Source organism: Siphateles boraxobius, unplaced genomic scaffold (assembly GCF_051911475.1).
Source record: "Siphateles boraxobius isolate OS27281-9 unplaced genomic scaffold, OSU_SipBor_1 35, whole genome shotgun sequence".
NCBI classification, from domain to species: Eukaryota; Metazoa; Chordata; class Actinopteri; order Cypriniformes; family Leuciscidae; genus Siphateles; species Siphateles boraxobius.
This window is the reverse complement of record NW_027508975.1, coordinates 12,809,355-12,829,100: the sequence shown is the minus strand read 5'-3', so window position 1 is coordinate 12,829,100 and position 19,746 is coordinate 12,809,355. Positions and strand designations below refer to the sequence as shown.

Below are 19,746 nucleotides of genomic sequence, written 5' to 3'. Positions count from 1 at the left end.
AGGGAGCAAAATTTAGAGCATCAAAAATATATAAAGAAAATAAAAAATAAAAATCAGACCGAATTTCAGAATAGCAAAAATGTACAGATAACGACACAAACATAAAAGAAAACAGAGCAGTAATTTTTAAAATGATCACAAATCAAAAGTTTCTATTTATATTTTTCTGACAATATGGATGAAACCAGTGTTCCAGATACAGCTTATTTTATTGCTGTATAATTACTTACAGTCCATAACTGGTGTCAACATCCATTTCATATTGAGATTACAACTTTGGTCAGGAGTGAGGAGTGTAGAACTCCTTCACTCATACATGCATACTCAACTCAATGTAAACATGCACTCAATAATTCAAGTACAGATTCTTAGGTCCATATTCTGTACACTCTCTTTTAAATCACACTCATGAACACACAAACACATTCTGGCTCCTCCTGTCTCTCAGTGTGTGTAGAGTGAAGCAGTGAACACAATGTCTCTCCGTATGGCCAGTGAGGCTCTTTCCATCTTGCTGCCCAGGACGGAGTCACCTACAATGCGAGCAGCCTGTCTCACTTCCTTCAGGACCTCATCCAGCCTCTGGATACAGCGCACGATCGTCCCCTCCTGCACATCTGTCAGCGCGGCAATCTCAGCAAATGGCTACCAATAAAAAAAAAAACACCATTAAAAAGAGGTATATGATCTTCTCTGTCCAAATATAAATATAGTTTATCTTTGATCGATAAGACTTTCATATCATTGCATTACATAGATCTACATGTTTGTACACATTGTTATTATAAGATAGATTACACTGAAATTAACAGTTTATAACAGTTTATAATTATATTATATATTATTTATAATATATATATATAAATAAAAAATTATATATATATATATATGTATATAAAAATATATATATAAAAATAAAAATAAAAAAAAAAAAATATATATATATATATATATATATATATATATTAGTGACTGAGTAAAAAATAAATAAATATCATTTCTTTATTTGTTTTAAGGTCAGTGCTCACCATGCCTCTTGCCCAGCAATACACAACCTCAGTCAAGCCAAACTTGAACTGGGCCACAAATTCTTCAGCAGTTTGACCTATCCCACAATCCCTCTGCAGCTCACCAATACGTTGTGCTACACAGAGTACTTGATTGATGCCCTAGGAAAGCAAGAGAATAAGAGAAAAATGATATATTATATATACAATATTATATAATGTTTTATTACATACACTACCATTCAAAAGTTTGTGGTCAGAACGATTTTTTTTTTTTTACAGAAATTAACACTTTCATTCAGCAAGAACGCATTAATTAAACCTATTAATTGATTGAAAGGCTTAAAATGTGTATAGTTTTGTATATTATTCATAGTGAGTGAGATCTCTTAGTATTGCACTGCGTCAGTCTGTTTGGTCCTGTGCTCCACTCTTGTCTCCATCTGCTGTCTAAGTGCTTACACAACTAGAGCAAGGCAGGCAATGTAGTCATGCAGTCAAACTGTGGCTACATTACCTGTACGCCCTCACCTCACAGCGTTTCAACAGCAAGAGCAATTTCACATTGGTTTACAAGCCACTGTGAACTATAAAACTCTTGTGTGCTTCTCAGTCTATTGTCATGACTTATTCACTGTCCCTTTAAAGCAATTCCATGTTTCTGGGCCGTTCGACAACACACACCGACATGTTCATCTGCGACTGCATCCTTTTCTAAAGGCATAAAGCAAAGAGGCCAGGCCGCATCCATTACATTCTTATGCACATCTCTTGGGTGTTGAGCTCACAGAGCTGTACAAATTTACATCCATCCATAAACATGATGACAAGCGTAGCTGATGCATTATTTTCTAATGGCTGTGGGCTCAAATAAAATGCTTGAAGTGTTTTAGATGAGCATAATGAATTAGGTTACTTGAGTGATTCATACAATTTCCTCAGCTTTTAATCTGTGGCTTGAACAAGTATTAAATGTTACAGTGGCTTTTAAGTGCCCCTATTATGCTTTTTCAGATATTACTTTTCATGTAGTATGTTATACAGCTGTTTGTGAATGTAAAAGGTCTTGAAAGAAATGATTCTGAACTGCCTGAAACAAGTCGTAAATAATTCCAGTCTTCCTGCAGGAACCTACGTAGGTTTTCAACAAATTAGCATAATGCCAGCCTATAGTCTTCATTAGCTGCACGCGAACAATGTCTACTTCGACCCGCCTTTAAACACTGTAGTTGTAGTTGAGGACTGCAAAAGTTTGGTTTGCATGGCGACGCTATCGTTACTGTTCGTATCACTGTATAGAAGTGCTAAGGAAGCCTCTAGAACTGAAATTCATATATGATAATGGCCGTTTTGTTTCCAACACATGCTGTAAGAGGTAGACCAATCACAAAAGACTGGGCCATCTGACCAATCAGAGCAGAGTAGGCTCTCAGAAAGGCGGGGTTTAGAGAGACTGAATAAGAAAATGTATGTGTTTTTTAAATAATGCTATTACAATGTATTACAATGATATTTTAGATTTAAATTGAGTACATTTATTATCCAGTCCTGGGATCAAAATTTGAACTATTTCCAGGTTTTTCCTTGACCGTGGGAATGCGGTTGTGAGCAGAGAACTGCATTACCTCCTGTAGCGTGTTGGTGATGTGCGGGTCTATCTGGGTGTTTTGTGTGAAGATGAGACAGGACAGCAGGGCGGCGCTCTCCTCAGGTGCGAGAGGACTCAGAGTGTTCTCAAACAGGAGTTCAGTCAGTAACAGCTCATGACTGCTGATCTGACACGCCACACGTCCCTTCAGCTGAACCGCCCCAGTGCTGTCCACATACTGCAGAGCTTCCAACACCTGGGAATACAGTGCTATACTGTTATCACTGACTGTTTCAAATATCCCTGATATTTGCAGACATTTAATGGTGATATTTAACACAATAAACCAGGTGAACACAGAATAGCACAAAATATCAATATAGGCCATTATAAATGTTTTAAATGATCAATTCTAGTCTGACTAAGAATACTGGATGCAAATGATATTAGCTTTTCTTTTTTTATAATTAAACAGTTTACACATTTCTGTCCCATGTTTTAAAAGCAATTCGCTGTTATTTATTCTTTATTTTTTACTATCATACATATAATTAGGGTTTAATGCCAGATTTAACTTGAAACTTCAAGGGATAGTTCACCCAAAAATGAAAATACAGTAATTTACTTAATCACTCTCTTGTTATTCTAAAGCTGCAAGACTTTCATTCATATTCTAAAGATATTTTTAATGAACCCTGAGAGATTTCTGTCCCTCCATTGAAAGTAAATCCCATCACAACTTTGACGCTTCAAAAATATCAATAAAGAGAACGTAAAAGTAATCCATAAGGCTCCTGAAGAGACATGATCTTTTTATTTGATGAACAGATTTAATTCACGTTTTTATTCACATAAAAACTTCAATCAAAGCATATACATCAGGGCTTAATGCTAGGGATTTTTTCTACTGACGAGTGGTTCGAATTTTTACTAGCCCTGCCACAAAGTGAGTAATAAATAATTAAAACATTTGTTATTGTTTTCATTGTTTTTGAACCATTTAACCTTGTATTCTAATAAATAATATACCAGTAACGTTTTACAAATCCTATTTCCAATTTCGATACCAAAGCAAAACCAATAGCCTAACTAATAAATGTCAAACATTATTAAAGACAAGTAAAGAGTCAGAAAAAAACAAAATACAAAACTACAAGCAATAGCACAATTTAAAGTGCAAGAAGATGCGAAAGAGAACACAATTCAGTATTCATACGCTGTCTGAGACAGAATTCATTTTCATTTTTGTGTGAACTATACAGTACCTTTAAGCTTTAAGTCTAAAATAAAAGCTATAAAAAGGTTATTGGCAGGCCCACATATAATTATTAGATGATAATTAATAGACTTTTCATAGCTTTTCATATCAGTGAAATATATCTGTATGTCTACATATATGAAACTCTTAATAATTTCATAACTGTATGTAAAAGATTGTATAACTTTGCTACTGAAATCTATACGTAATCTATATCTATAATCTATATCTATAATCTATATCTATATATGGGTTCGAATCCACTGTGAGACACCAATGTGTCCCTGAGCAAGACACTTAACCCCTAGTTGCTCCAGAGGCGTGCGACCTCTGACATATATAGCAATTGTAAGTCGCTTTGGATAAAAGCGTCAGCTAAATGAATAAATGTAAATGTAAAAGTAAATGTCTATACGTGGGCATGCAGTAGAACGACTAGGTGGACTGCAGGTGAACTGACCTTGATTCTCTGATGGTACTCAGGCAACAGTGTCAGGGACTGATCAGACACCAGGAACAGAAGCTGATCAAGCTCTTCCTGTACACTCATCCTCTCCTGTACACGCGCAAACTGAGCAAGATATTCACAGAGAGAGAGAATATGAAAATGACATTGAGAGAGAGTTCGAGTTTATCACTACTCCATCATCAGCACACTGCAGAAGGTCTTCTGGAAGTGATTACTGAGAGCTAATGAGACACATCCTTATTCCGCCCTACCAGTCACACTCAATAAATGAGAGTCTGTGCACTTGGGAGAGTTGCTGTGCCAAATTACTAAATATGGATGAGAAGATACAGGACACATTTGGATTAGAAATGACATTTTTCCTTGTGTCTGCACAGTGAATTTTGACCTAAAACAGCAGGAAAAACACTACCAAAGAAAGATTTGGGGTCTGTAAGATTTTCTTATGTTTTTGAAATAAGTCTCTTATGCTCACCAAGGCTGCATTTGTTTGATCGAAAATACAGTAAAAACAGAAACATTGTGAAACATTATTACAATTTAAAAGAACCGTTTTCCATTTGAAACATTTTTCTATGATGAGTTTATATCATCATTACTCCAGTCTTCAGTGTCACAAGATCCTTCATAAATCATTCTAATATGATGCTTTGCGGCTCAAGAAACATTTCTTAATATGATCAATGCTGAAAACAGTTGTGCTGCTAAATATTTTTATGGAAACCCTGATATTGAACAGAAACTTCAAAGAACAACATTATAGAAGTCTTTAATATCACGTTTGATCAATTTAATGTTTCCTTGCTGTATCGAAGTATTCATTTCTTTCAAAAGAAGAAAAAAATCTTACTGACCCCAAACCTTGGACAGTAGTGTATGAATGTGTCACGTGAGTATGATAAACAGACAGACCTGTTCAGTGAAGGTGGGCGAGTGGATACAGTGGAAGTCCTTTAGACAGTCCTGTAACACTCGTTGCCTCATCACTCCCTCCACCACATCCACACCCTTCAGGTGCAGGTCATTCACAGGGTCAAAGGTCGCAATGCCCCTGGGATTGGCCTCGGCCAATCGCAAGAGCTCTTGAGTTGCTGTAGAAATAGCCTGACCTGGTGGATCAAGTCTAGGAAGGGAATTTTCATTTATTCAAAGCCACAGTTCAACAAATGCAAATTCGCACACAGATTTGAGCCAGATACACACCTGAAGCGTGGCTGCTGTCTTTTATTGTAGTTGTCGATGATTCTCTCTGGAATGACCTTGAGGGTTTTGGTTGTGATGGCAGAGATGTCCTGCAACTTCAGTTTCTGCACCGTATGACTGCAGGGTCCTACACACAGATACACTGTAAATTAAACTTTTACAACAAAAGATGTTGAAAAAGTAGGTGTGGTGTTCATGACGACACCCTCCAACTTAACCGGTGGTGATTTACTGTGTGTGTGATGTGATGTTGTGTGTGTATGTGTCTGCTTACCCTCTGGAATAAACAGTGCAGTGCTGTAGATGGGAAGTAAGACTTTATTAGACTGATCATCACCCACCGACTCCTCATTTCCCTTCTCACAGATAATGAGAGCGGTGAATGTACGATTTACTGCATCACTGGACACCTATGGGAGGAGATGCGAGGAAAGTGGAGAGTGGGGAGGGGGAAAAAATAGGGGAGAGTGGGGGTGAGATGTGCAACTTAATTTGTCCTTTCGAAAATACACAACTGTAAGATTTTTTTTTTTTTACTTTAAAGAAATGAATGCTTTTATTCAGCAAGGATGCATCCAATTACTGTTAATAGTGACAGTAAAGGCATTTATAATGTTACAAAATATTTCCATTTTAAGTAAATACTGTTCTTTTAAACATTCAATTCATCAAAGAATCTTGCGGGGGGAAAAAAATCACAATTTAAGCAGCACAACTGTTTTTGCTGCATTTTTGATCAAATAAATGCAGCCTTGGTGAGCATAAGACTTATTTCAAAAATATCGAAAATAATTGGTAAGACTTTATATTAACGTACACATATTCTAACAGAAGAGATTAGAACAGCCCCTACTCTGTCTGTTTTCAAGTCTCTGTTAAAAACCTACTCGTTTTCTTTAGTATATTGATCTCTTCTCTAAGGTTGGTATTTTATAGTTGAGTCTGATACTGTTTTCCCACTTCTGTATTTCCATTCTATATTTGAGTCTGATACTGTTTTGTCACTCCGGGTTTTAAGGTTTCGAAACTGTCGAAAGGTTGCTTTATGTGTTGTTACGCAGGTCTTACTATATTTTAATCTGGTTGTTCTGTAAAGCACTTTGGTCAGCCGAGTGGCTGTTGTAAATGTGCTATACAAATAAAGTGAACTTGAACTTTATATTCAAGTTGCTTTTTAGCATGCATATTACAAGCATACTGGCTGTTTATTTGTACGTATAAAGCACATATTAATGCCTTAATCTGTATGACCCTATTCTACAACTAACAGACCACTAACTGAGAGTTTTCCTTCAATAAACTCCTAATTACAGCTTATTGATAATAAGTAAAACAGTTGTTGTACGTGAATTACGATGCTCTGCTCAGTATGGGCCTTATAAGGCAGTGGTACCACAACAATAGTCATTCTACCTAAATATAATTTAATACTTAATCTCTGCTAATAAATACTAATAAACAGCCAATATGCCAGTAATATGCATGCTAATAAGCAGCTACTTTAAAGTGAATATGTGGAACTTAATATAAAGTGTTACCAAAAAATCTTACCCATCCCAAACTTTTGAATGGTAGTGTAAGTAAGTGGCTCATCTTACCCCATTCACCCCAACTGAATACGTGAAAGTGTCAATGGCCATTGCTGCAGAGCTGTGTTTATGGTGTTTATGACACTGAGTAAAATGTGTTCATTATGCAATCACACACCTGTAGAATGACTCCCAGGGCGTTGTGATGCTGGCTGTTGTTCACCATCACCACCCTCCCCACAGACAGGGCTTTGAGTCCATTCACTGACTCCATCACAGCTCGCTGCCACACACACACGCAGGACGACATGAGTTTGCTGTCAGTAATGTGTATATTACAAACAGAAAAGTGATTTACAAGAAATAAATGGTGAAAACTAAAATTATTGCCAAACAGTGATGGATAAATTCTGACTAGTTCTGCTGAGAACTGGTAAGGGGAAAATAATCATATTTGACATCAAAAAATAAAATAGATACAAATCAAATTCGATAATTCACTTAATAAAAAATATTTTATAAATGCAACAAATTAATAAAACTAAAAGTGAATTAAATGAATATACTACACGAAGAACATAAATAAAATAATTATTATATGAATAAATTTTAAATAGTGTATAGAAATAATAATTTGTCAACATTAAAAACAAATTTGGATAATGTTTGTAAATCTTTCTTGATTGAACTGGTCTGGTGGTTCTGAAAGCACTTGATTGTCTGACTGCTCTTAATTTTTTATATATATATAAAAAAATACTATTAATAATAATAATACAAAAAATAAAAAGATACAATTTTAATAAATTCTATAAACCTAATACACCACATTTTTATGGTGGCTACAGTGTTATTCATTTTTGTTCAAATTTGTTTAGGCTAGATAAATATGACCATAATGGCTGTGTCGTTTAAAAAAAAACAAAAAAAAAAACATAATAAATTCACCGAAATGCTGTGAATCTAATGTCTGAGTGTGTGCAGCTCTCTGTGCTAGTGTGGCATACAAGTACACTGTTCATACAAGTACGTGTGTATGTGTTTGTGTGTGTACCTGCAGGGTCTCCGTGGTGATGCGCAGCTCTGTGATGGTGTGGTAATATGACAGTATATCAGATAACTGCCCCTCTGTGTCCAGCGGAGGGAGGGAAGAGAGCATGTTTCTCAGCTCAGTTATTCTCTTCTCATGAGTCTGAGAAACGCAAAGACAGAAATGACTTGGCTAACCGAAACAATTTCAAAACATTTCATCACATACTTCATATTTCAGCCTTTTTGTAAGATTGAATTACTGGGACATGCAAACCCCACAGACTTGTCACCCAGGGGCTGGAGGGAAATGAGGCTGTTTACCTGCGTATCCCTGTGGTTCTCAGAAAAGCTCCTCCTCATCATGTCGGTAACCCTAAGAGCCTCGACACGCAGCAGATTTAGGATCATAGTGTAGGTCAGTCTGAACTGAGACTGCAGCACTGTCGGTTTCCCCTGACAGGAAAATAGCATACATTATTGCCATCTCTCTGTGCTATTGAATATTTAACTAATCACCCATTAACTTTGATTAATTCATCGATTGCCGATATTTGAGATAATTTTAAAGGGCGTGCCAAACAAACAAATTAAATAATAACTGGCTTCAAAATATGACGAATAATAGGACCCAATGTAAGGATGTGTACACATCGTGCCTTTTTGGAAATGGAGTTGACATTCAGAGGAGGTCCAATCACCAGCGGCCCTTGACAACACACTGCACGTTATTACAGCAGCAGCTGCTGTTGCCATGATCTCCATGACATGGACCTGATCATAACACAGATTACTGGCCCATCTGAGAAAACCTGCACTGATACTCATCCTGCACAGACGGGGTCAAACTCATTTTGTTTTGTTCTTTTATTAACTGATTTATTACTTGCTAAACCAACTAGATCATTACGCTTTCAGAAGATCTGCATATGAAAAACTAATTGCTATGATGCTAGGATGATGTTGTTGATTGCCAGGATATTGCTTTTTGGCTTAGTATTTTAATCCTGTTACTAAGTTATTGCTAGGTGCTTTCTTACTGATCCAATTCCAAAGTGCCCAGGTCTTTATGATTTTCATCTCTAGATATGGTTCACTTGCATCAATGTAAGTCTATGGGGTTTATTTGCCCAATTGATCAACTTCCAGGTAAAAAATTAGCTTACTGTAGGATTTACACTTGTTCTTAACAGTGTTGTTACTGTTAACTGATAACTAATACTAAAACTATTAAAAGTCATTTTCGGTACTTGAAATAATGCTGAAATAAAAATAATAATTAATTAAATTAATAAAAAATATTAAAAAAAGCTTGGCAGCTAACTAAAATAAAAAAAGTTTAAGTACTAAAATTGAAATAAACAATAATTAAACCTAAAAAAAAGGACAGAAGCACATAAAAGTACTAAAACTTAAAATAAAATTGTAATGAAAACTGAAAATATAAAAATAAAAGTGAATTCAAAATAATAAATATTAGAATATTATATACATAGATTATGTTATATTTATACTATAAGACTATAATAAAATCACACTGGTTCATAACTTAAAGTATTAAAAAACACTAAAAATCAGCTCTGAAGTCTGTGGGTGCCATGTGGAGAGTAAAATGACAACAGCACTAGTGAACACGGGGGAGTTATGTGCTGGAATGACAGTGTATTGAGTCAATAAACCAGGTTCAGGGGTCAATAGACTGAGCAGCCGTGATTGGACACAGAGCAAGCTGGACACTCTAATGAAGAAGAGCCCATTCACTCACACTCGATCCACAAGAGGATGACAGAAGTGCACTCACAGGCTGCATGACTCTAAAAAAAAAGCCCAGGACGTTTGTATTTGGCTCCAGATTGAACAATCAGACTGCGGTTTACAAAGAGGAGCTGGGATATCTAATCAGATCATAGAAAAGCTAAGTGGAATTGAGGGAGTTTAAAAGTAAAAAAAAGGGGGAATTTACCAGCTGTGGCCAAAATAACAATGTGACACTTCACACAGTCTTCTCACATTTTTTTCAGACAAACGTAAAAAGAATCATCAGCAGTGAGGCCTCGGACACGACCTGAAGGTGTTTAATTCAGAGTGCACAACTGACCAGCATCATGGCGTGGAGGTCTCCCATTTCATGAACTCCAGCCTTACAGAGAATGATGACGGTCCCTGTAGCATCTAAACCTCTTCTGCCAGCACGACCTGCCATCTGAATATACTCACCTACACACATACATTTATATAGATCAACTGGAACCGGAAAGAGTTTTTGCATTGTGACAATATTTCTATGACAATTAACCAACAATTAAAATAATTAGAAATTTAGTACAACAAATACTATCATTCAAATTTTGAAGGTCAGTAAGATTGTTTTTAAAATAAATTAATACTTTTGTTCAGCAAGGACGCATCAAATTGATCAAAAGTGACAGTAAAGTCTTTTTTTTTTTTAAGTTCATCTGAACTTTTTATTCATCGGAGAATCCTGGGGAAAAAACTATCAGTTTCCACAAAAATATTAAGCAGCAAAAATTAAGCGTAGCGTCAGTTCTGGCAGGTAACGCTAGTCAAGCTAGCATCAGCTGACCCTCAGCTGATACACGTCTACCTATAGGAATACGACGCCTATCACTGTATACATATATAAGCTCCTTCAGTATTATTAATATCTATCGTGTTTCTCAGGAGCTATTTACCCTCCTCCATCCCCAGCTCCTCCTCTCGCCCAGTCAGGATTTGGCATTCTGATTCCCCTTGAATCAGAATAAATTCTCCAATTATGTTGTACTTTAAATACAACATGTTGTACAATACATTCATGTAGGTTCTGTTCTGTTTACCCTAAGGGGGGTTATTGCTGCTATATATATATATATATATGATTTCTGAAAGATCACGTGACACTGAAAACTGGAATAATGGCTACTACTAAAATTCAGCTTTGCCATCACATGAATAAATTACATTTTACAATACATTAAAATAGAAAACACATGTAACTAATATTTCAAAATATTACTGATCAAATAAGTATATGTAGCCTTAGTGAGCATTTAACCCTTATTTAAAAATAATAATAATAATAATAAATTCTCACTTAAATCTCAAAATTACAATAGGTTACTAAGAGGGAGTCATGAATAAAAGTACAGTGCAAAACATCTTAATATTCCTACCATAAGCTTAATTTTCTTCCATTAAAATATAATTAAACAAATTTATTTCTATTGATTTTGGGGTGAAACATGACCCAGACATGTTCTTGATACGTTTCGTAACTTTTTCCCAAATATTTCATGAATATTTTGTGTCTTCGACACAAACAGGACCGTGCACTCTCAAATGTGTGCTTTGACTTTAAAAGAGGTCAGCTAGACTCTCTCTCTCTCTTCCCTTTATATACACTATAATTAGAAGAGATTTGAACAAACTCAAGCATCTCTCACACACACACATCAAAGGCCTCCTGCTGTGTTTCCCTAGTCTCACTGCAGTCCAGTCACATCTGCACTACCTCAGCATAATTAATCTGCTCGTTCATTAGAGATGGCTAATTCATCAAACACCTGGACATTGGTAGCCCCTGTCTGCCTGTAGCGCCTCTGCCAACAAGTATCTGACATCTTTTTATAACGTCTATTATTATGATAATTCAAAATAATTATCATTTTAAATTAGAATAACTGCAACAGGCATGCTAAGGTGATGCCAGTGAGGGTATATTTGAACATTAACATCTTACGACAGGCACATCATTGTTTGTAATGTCAGGCAGTAAAGGAGATGTGTTTTTACCGGGTAGCAGGTTTCTGAAACCTGTGCCGTCGTGTTTGCGGATGCTGTCGAACACAACGGTTCTGGCGGGCATGTTCACACCCATGGCAAACGTCTCGGTAGCAAACAGCACCTAAAGAGAGAATAGCTGCAAGTCACTAACTCTCTCCTTAATCTGATTTCTTTAATCAAATAAAGCTTGTATTAAACAAGTCCATAAGACAAACCTTTACTAAACCTTTGGAGAAGAGCATCTCAATAACCTCCTTTAGGATTGGCAGGATGCCGCTGTGGTGAACACCAATCCCTCTCTTTAGCAAATCACGCATCAACAGGATCTGTGATGACAAAATTACACTGATATACACCATACTACAGTATTAAAATTACTTTGAAGGTTTCAATATACACATAAGTATCATGGTGGATGTTGACAAGGCCAATTAAATTTTTTTTAATTTAGTAATTTTTGTATCATCCACCTAGTTGTTATTAATAACTGCAACACTATTTTTTTTTATTATTTACCAAGAATTTTCCAAAAGGATAATGTATATTTTTGGTTTTCAAATCATTTTTCTGTGAATTTTTAAATACATTTATTCAGTTTGAGTTTAAATTAGGGGTATTAATATTAGAGAATAAATATTGTTAGGCACAATGTTCTTCATGTGTTATTGTTGTAATGTAAAACACTTTTGCTATTGAGGGTATATGATAAAGGGCATTATGAAAAGATCCAGACCAGATGGAAGACCTGCACCTAGACATGACCACAACGCATCCCTGAAGTGTCAGCAGAGATTGTGTCAACTAGACTCTCCCCTGTGAAGGCCTCATCTACACGACAGCCATCAGCACTGATCCTCAACAAACCCGTCTCCATACCGGCGTGACTCCGATCTTCAACCAGATGGAACTGGATAATATTCTGATGGTTCCAAACCAATCTGACTTCTGACCTATAATGCTGCCTGAATCATAATCATACACTGTTCGTTCATTGGCCAGAGGAGAACCGGGCCCCTGACTGAGCCTGGGTTCTCCGAAGGTTTTTTTCTCCATTCTGTCACCTGATGGAGTTTCTTACCATTGTCGCCTTTTCCACCTCTGTTGCCATTGGCTTGGCTTGCTTAGTTGGAGTAGACATTAAATTTAACATTTAATTTAATATTCAACCATAATATTGATCTGCCTGCATTGACACAATAATATATACAAGAACTGAACTGAGCTGGACGATGGCATCACGGTTTACTCCAGAGCGGCTATATATATATATATATATATATATATATATATATATATATATATATATATATATATATATATATGTATGTAGGTATGTATGTATGTATGTATGTATGCATGTATGTATGTATGTATGTATATATATATATATATATATATATATATATATGTATATAAATGAACTAAATTAATAACTCTTTTTAAAACAAAAATGAAACATCACTGAACTTACTTAAGCTGGACTGTGATACCATTTTCTTCTGGAAACAAACTTTTTTTGCATTATTTTCCTGTTATCTCTGTAAAGCTGCTTCGAAACAATCTGTATTGTAAAAAGCGCTATATAAATAAATGTGACTTGACTATTGAGGTGGGATCTGGGTGAGTTTAGGGACAGGTTTTGTGGTACGGTTAGGTTTAAGGTACAGCTGTAAATACAAGTACAATGTATAACATGTATCTATTAAATTATTCATTTAAATGTTATTACATTGTAGCTAAAGAAACTTAATATAAAGTGGGTCTAAACATTTAAATTGAAAACAACTAATAAATTCACAATATTGGTGTTTTTACTTGATTTTTGATCAAATCTTCTTTCACTTCTTTTTAAAAAACATTAAGAAATCTTACCAACACCAAACATTTAAATGCTAGACAAGCACAATATATCAGTAATAGGAATGGGATTTTTTTACATTGCAATTTATATGTTACTGAAAGTTTAATTGTGTTTAATTGTCATGTACAAAACATCTTACGTTTCCTAAAATAGGCTTAATTTCTTAAAATAAAATGTAACTTTTAATTCAAATCTTTCTTTTGATGTTGGATTAAACATTTATGTTTAAATGTTTTTTTGTGTAAAATAAGTGTTGATTAAATTTCAGCATTTCTTTTTGTTATCATTAAATCAGCTTAACATCGACCATTAGCCACCTTGTTTTCCAGATATCTGCATTATCCAATAGAAAACTCTTGGTGGAAATCTCATTCCAAATCTCATGTACCTGCGGTAACTGCCGATCGGCTCCTCTCAGCCTCGTCAGGCTCTTCTGGAGGAACGAGTGTATCTCGCTCTTCTCTATGGAGCTGGTGAGGTCCAGAGAGGTCAAAGAGCGGGCGTTTTCATCACAGCGTGTCCGAGAGAACGTGAACGCCACAACTGGAGTCTGCTGCCTCTGAGACAGATAGTTCAGCAGCGTCTGCCACACTGATCGATCCTGACGGAGCAATGGGAGGATGCAGAAAACATAATAAAAACACTGTTTCTGGAAATAGAGACCTGTTATGTTAGATAATTGATTTAAAAGGAAATGACGAAAGGTACAGACACTGACCTGACTGGCTGTAGTGTTGTGCTGTGATACGTTCTTTGAGCCAAAAGACTGCGCATGTTTACTTGTGCGTTCCTTCTTGGCATCCACTGCGGCATAGTAGCTGAAAAACAAAACATTTGTTTCAATTCAAATCTAAAATGATAGTCTAAAAACATTAATCTAGGTTTCTTGAGGTAAAAACAATCATCATTTGGTATTATACACCATATTCAACCCTCTTTCTGACATGTTTTACTAAATAAATACATTTGAGTTGATATTTTATCTTAATTTTAGATTAGGATTAAGCTAAAAATAGTCCATTACAATGTAGAAATCAATCAATAAACCAAGCAATACGATGAACATTGCAAACACATTACAATATTAATTGATTGATTATTATTAATAATAATCTGAAATCGAAGTTTACAGTCTCTATTTTAAGTTATCTTTAATTTTATACAATTCTAACTTGAATTTATGACCTCTGCATATCAGCACAGCTTACTGTCTTTTTAACAAGGGCAGGCCAAGTTACTGAATAACTGAATATTGGTATTTTTGAATAACCCATTTTTGCAGCCAAGTTTCAATAAATGATCCGGGTAGACTGGGAAAGAAGCTTCGTGTAGTGAAAGTTTAAACGATTCCTATTTCCAATCGATGCAAATTTTTGTACTTTCTAAAGAAATCTGAAAGTGTATCACAGTTTCAACTAAAAATATTAGGCAACACTCCCAGCACAACTGTTTTCAACACTAATAATAATAAAAAGTGTTTCTTGAGTAGCGAATCAACATATTAGAAAGATTTCTAGAAGGATCATGTGACACTGAAAACTGAGTAGTGGCTGCTGAAAACCGAAATAAACACTATTAAAATAACCGCCCAGGAATGTACCCTTTAGTGAGGAAGTTTCCAGAGGGGTCCAGCAACAGGAAGAGCTCTTTCTGAGTCTTGGTGCTGTTGCCAGTGTAGAGATGGTGCTCTAGAGGAACAGGTCTCTTAATTGTGCTGATCACATAGATATGCCGTTTCTTGATTCGCCTGAGGAAAGATAAGGCACACTAAAACTATATGATCTATACAATTTTAAAAGCAGGATAAAATTCAGTTTCATAGCTTTGAGAATACACACACCCGATCCATTCACTGAACTCCACTGCGTTAGGCACCGTGGCACTCAGCAGGATGATACTAACATGTTCTGGCAACATGATGAGCACTTCCTCCCACACCACTCCTCTCTGAGAAACAACAACAGCATATGAGATCTGAATGCAGTAAAGAGGAAAGCAAAACTGAACTAGATTTTTTTTAGTGAATTCATCACCTCTGCATCATTGATATAGTGAACCTCGTCAAAAATGACCCATTCCAGATCTCGAATGACCTCTGACCCGTAATAGAGCATAGATCTGTTAGGAGGAAGAGATACTGATTGACAAAGAGAGTCAAAAAATTCAATCCCATGACAAACTAAGAATTATAAATAAATGACATGAAGGCTTTCTATTGTATAATCACCTCAAAATCTCAGTGGTCATGATGAGACAAGAGGCTTCAGGATTCAGCTGGACATCTCCAGTCAAAAGTCCCACGTCACCGAACGTGTTCTTGAAGTCCCGGAACTTCTGATTGGACAAGGCCTTGATGGGGGATGTGTAAATGGTCCTGTCAGGAGGAACAGTCATATTAGTGTGGGCCATAAGTTTCGATATAGCACATTTCATACACAATGGTAATTCAAAAAGAGCCTGATTTAAATGTACACTGCCTTTCAAAAGTTTGTAAGTAAGCTTGTTTTAAAATAAAAAAATATTAATAATGAAATTAATACTTTTATTAAGCAAGGGTTCATTTAATTGATCAAAAGTGACTGCAAAAGACATTTATTATATTGCAAAAGATTTCTATTTTAAACAAATGCTGGCCTTTTGAACTTTCCATTCATCAAAGAATGATGTTTTCACAAAAATATTACACCACAGATTTCAACATAGATAATAATAAGAAATGATCAGCAAATCAGAATAATTTCTAAAAGCTGCTGGAAATTCAGCTTCGCCGTTGCATGAACATATTACATTTTAAAAATATATTTAAATAGAAAACAGTTATTTTAAATTGTAATAATATTTCACAATATTACTGTTTTTACTGTATTTTTAATAAAATAAATGCACCCTTGGTCAGCATAAGAGACTTCTTTAAAAAAAACTTAAAGAATAGAGAAATAAAATTATGTAATCAGTAGACATTGGGTCTCACATGCACACCTGGTCATGTGTTTCTGGGAAAGTGCAATTGCATATTCAGCCACCACGGTCTTGCCCGCTGAGGTGTGGGCCGCAACAAAGACTGAGTCATGAGCTTCGAGTCGGAGAATAGCCTGCTTCTGAAACACGTCCAGCTCAAAGGGATACTGAGATGGGGCAGGAATTGAGAAAAAACAACCCAAATAAACAAACCTTTATTTTAGTGAAATCTTCAAAATCATGTGCATATAGTTCTGACCTTGAAGGCTGGATTAGGGATACGTTTGTAGAAGTCGTCACAGGGTGAGGTGATATCCACAGGAATGGCCCATTTTTTATTGTCTCCCTTGTCTTCCTCTTGAGGTTTCTTCTTTTGTTCAGTCAGACTTACAGTGTTTGCTGGAGGCTGAGGAGGAGTGTTGCTCGAATCCTGAGGAGAACATATCTTGAAAATGACAAAACAAACACAACTATGTTGGGATCTTAAGAATCCTTTCTCAAAGTTATACACACTTTAATTCCCAGGTCCTCCAGGCTGTTAGTTCTGGGAAGTTTAACGGTCTCCTCTTTTTGTGACGCTCCCTCTTTCTCCTCTGGCAGACCATCAAGGACATCATCAAATGTCGACAGGAGTGACAGCAGGTTCACCTCACTCTTCATGGTTCTGGCTTCTAAAGACATTAAAAGAGGACAGTTTTGGATTGAAATGCACAACCTTAAAGTGGGATGATGACATGGTACTATACATGGGGAGAACAATAATAAAACCAGACCTTTGTCACTGAAGTCCATACCAGCCTTCAGCCCAGGAGGAACCGTCAACAAATCTAAGACAAGAAACAAACGGTCACCGTTTATTTTTCTCTCTCTCTCACATTCACAAATGATTGTGTACTGAGAAAAACTAAACAGATCACCAACCTTTCTCAAAGTCAATGTCTTCTTCCAGCTCTGACTTTGTCTTAATCTGCTCTAACGTTAGTTCCTCCATTCCGCCTGTGTAAGGGATAGCAGAGTTTCAAAACTGGATCTTTTTTAAACAGAATTATGAGACATTTATTTAAATATGAACCACCGCACCTGGCAGAAAAGGATAGTTTGTGTTACTCCCTCTCAGGCTCTCTGACGGAGGTCCAGGCTGTCTTTGTAATGAGAGAGAATTTTTTGCAGACAACCCTGTGTCCTCTAATAACACCTGACATAATGAAAAAAAAAAACAATTATATACATTATGAAAAGTTGCATTAGATTAGAAAATCTAATCAAAAAAACAAAAAACAATGATTGCTTTACATTGACAGCTTTCCATTGGCTGGGCAAACAAATAGCCCCGCCTCAAACTGACACCCCTGGTTGATTGAGAAAAATGCCATGTTGGGACATTCAAATAAACAAAGTATTATTTTTATGAAATAAGAAATTCTTTGCAAAATCAACCTAGTGTTATTTTCTTCTTATTATTCATTTATTATTCTGTTTATTTATAAGTATATAAATTTCGTCTTATTTTAAGTTTAAGTAATTTTGTTATCTGCTTTCGTGCTTTGTAATAGTTTTTGCATTTCTATTGAAACAATTTTTTAATTAGCTTTACAATAAAGCTCCATTTGATAACATTAATTAACCACATTAATGAACATTGACTAACAAATAAAACACTTCTAAAGCATTTATTAATCTTAGTTAATGTTTATTTCATATACATTCTTAAAATAAAAAATGGTATCTGTTCATATTATTTAATGGACCTGAGTTCTGTTTTTTTTATTAACAAACATTAACAAAGATTAATGAATACTGTAACAAACGTTTTGCTCAATGTTCATTAATGTAAGATAAATAATTATTCAACTAATGTTAAGTAATGAGACTTAATTGTAAAGTGTTACCATTTTATATTTATTTCAGTTTTAGTAATTTTAGTACTTCGACTTTTCTACAACATTACTAATTTTTATAAAGTTTTACTTATTTAATTTCAGCTTTATTTCAATTAACCCAAATTCTTATATAGTTTTAGTTACCAATAACAAACTATCTTTGAATAGTAAGCTGGAATAGGAAAATAAACACAATGTAGTAGATGTTTTCTCGTGTTACCTCAGTGAAATCCAGCAGCATACCGGTGGTGGGATCTCTGACCACAGACAGACCAGAGTGCAGTGGAGACAGAGAGCAGTGCAGGAGAGAGTCCACATCTTTGTCCCTCTTACTTATCCTAAAGGACACATTTGTAATAGACAAAACTAATTAAAGATATGAAATACATGTTACAAAGACAAGCGCTATCTTCTGAATACGTCTCATTTCATACTTAAGGAACTTGTGGAAGGCATCATCAACATCATGTACTGGGAGCCAAGCAGGATCTCGCAGAAAACGCTTTTCTACCTCTGTTTTTAAGTCCAGACAAGTAGGAGGAAGCCCATGAGGGAGCTGAAAAAGATTACAGAATGTAAAACAGAATGGATACAAAAAGTGTTACTTAAATATAAATATATTAGCTCACACACACATGAATACTGTTATTATTTTAGTATTAATAAATGACTAACTGTGCTGTGTGGAGGCAAGGGTTTGTTTTTGGGCAGTGGGTGTGTGATGAGCTCAAATCTCCCAGAACAGCCCATCTCCAGCAGAGACAGGGGCAAATCATTAGGACCAACTGGGGGCAAATCTACAGACAGATGAGAACAGCAGTTCATCAGTACCGCTGCAATTACAGGCAAATGCAAAGACTACAATATGGCGTGACATCAAAGCGTATACAAAACATTGGGCCATTACTGTCAGATGTAGTTTACAATGTAGTTGCTGAGCTGGCTGTAATATGAGCGACTAATGACACAAAGCTGAGCTGGCTGCTGGTGATATTATTATACTACGACAGGAAATCACTCAGAATTACAAATATAAACAGTACTGTTATATATTTCATACCTATTTTGTCCATGTTACTCTGCAGTTCTTCAGTAAAGTTTCAGTCCTGCAGGAAGCTGCGCAAAACTAAAGGGACGGAAGTTTTTTTATTATTGTTATTTTTATTTAGTACTTTTCAACA

At 35.6% G+C, this 19,746-nt stretch overlaps 1 protein-coding gene across 1 annotated transcript; it reads right to left on the bottom strand.

Annotated features, from left to right (window-relative positions):
• Nucleotides 1-123: 123 nt before the first annotated feature.
• Nucleotides 124-19,702, bottom strand: skic2 (SKI2 subunit of superkiller complex). Its single transcript, XM_077196439.1, has 29 exons — nt 19,626-19,702; nt 19,241-19,362; nt 19,000-19,121; nt 18,786-18,903; nt 17,766-17,880; nt 17,607-17,681; nt 17,459-17,512; nt 17,199-17,356; nt 16,945-17,115; nt 16,707-16,852; nt 15,955-16,101; nt 15,761-15,845; nt 15,568-15,674; nt 15,328-15,474; nt 14,446-14,545; nt 14,116-14,328; nt 12,082-12,192; nt 11,876-11,987; nt 10,182-10,300; nt 8,408-8,539; nt 8,109-8,246; nt 7,233-7,337; nt 5,800-5,935; nt 5,526-5,652; nt 5,235-5,445; nt 4,314-4,424; nt 2,633-2,851; nt 1,029-1,169; nt 124-645 (listed from the first exon to the last, which is right to left on the bottom strand). Exons 1-29 carry the CDS (start codon nt 19,636-19,638, stop codon nt 445-447), a joined length of 3,756 nt encoding a protein of 1,251 aa, XP_077052554.1. The 5' UTR covers nt 19,639-19,702; the 3' UTR covers nt 124-444.
• Nucleotides 19,703-19,746: the final 44 nt, after the last annotated feature.

Coding starts and splice junctions, on each gene's coding strand:
- skic2 (XM_077196439.1), bottom strand. Junction 17,513..17,606: donor AGACATTGACTTTGAGAAAG/GTTGGTGATCTG, acceptor TTCTTGTCTTAG/ATTTGTTGACGGTTCCTCCT. Junction 5,446..5,525: donor AGACAGCAGCCACGCTTCAG/GTGTGTATCTGG, acceptor TTCCCTTCCTAG/ACTTGATCCACCAGGTCAGG.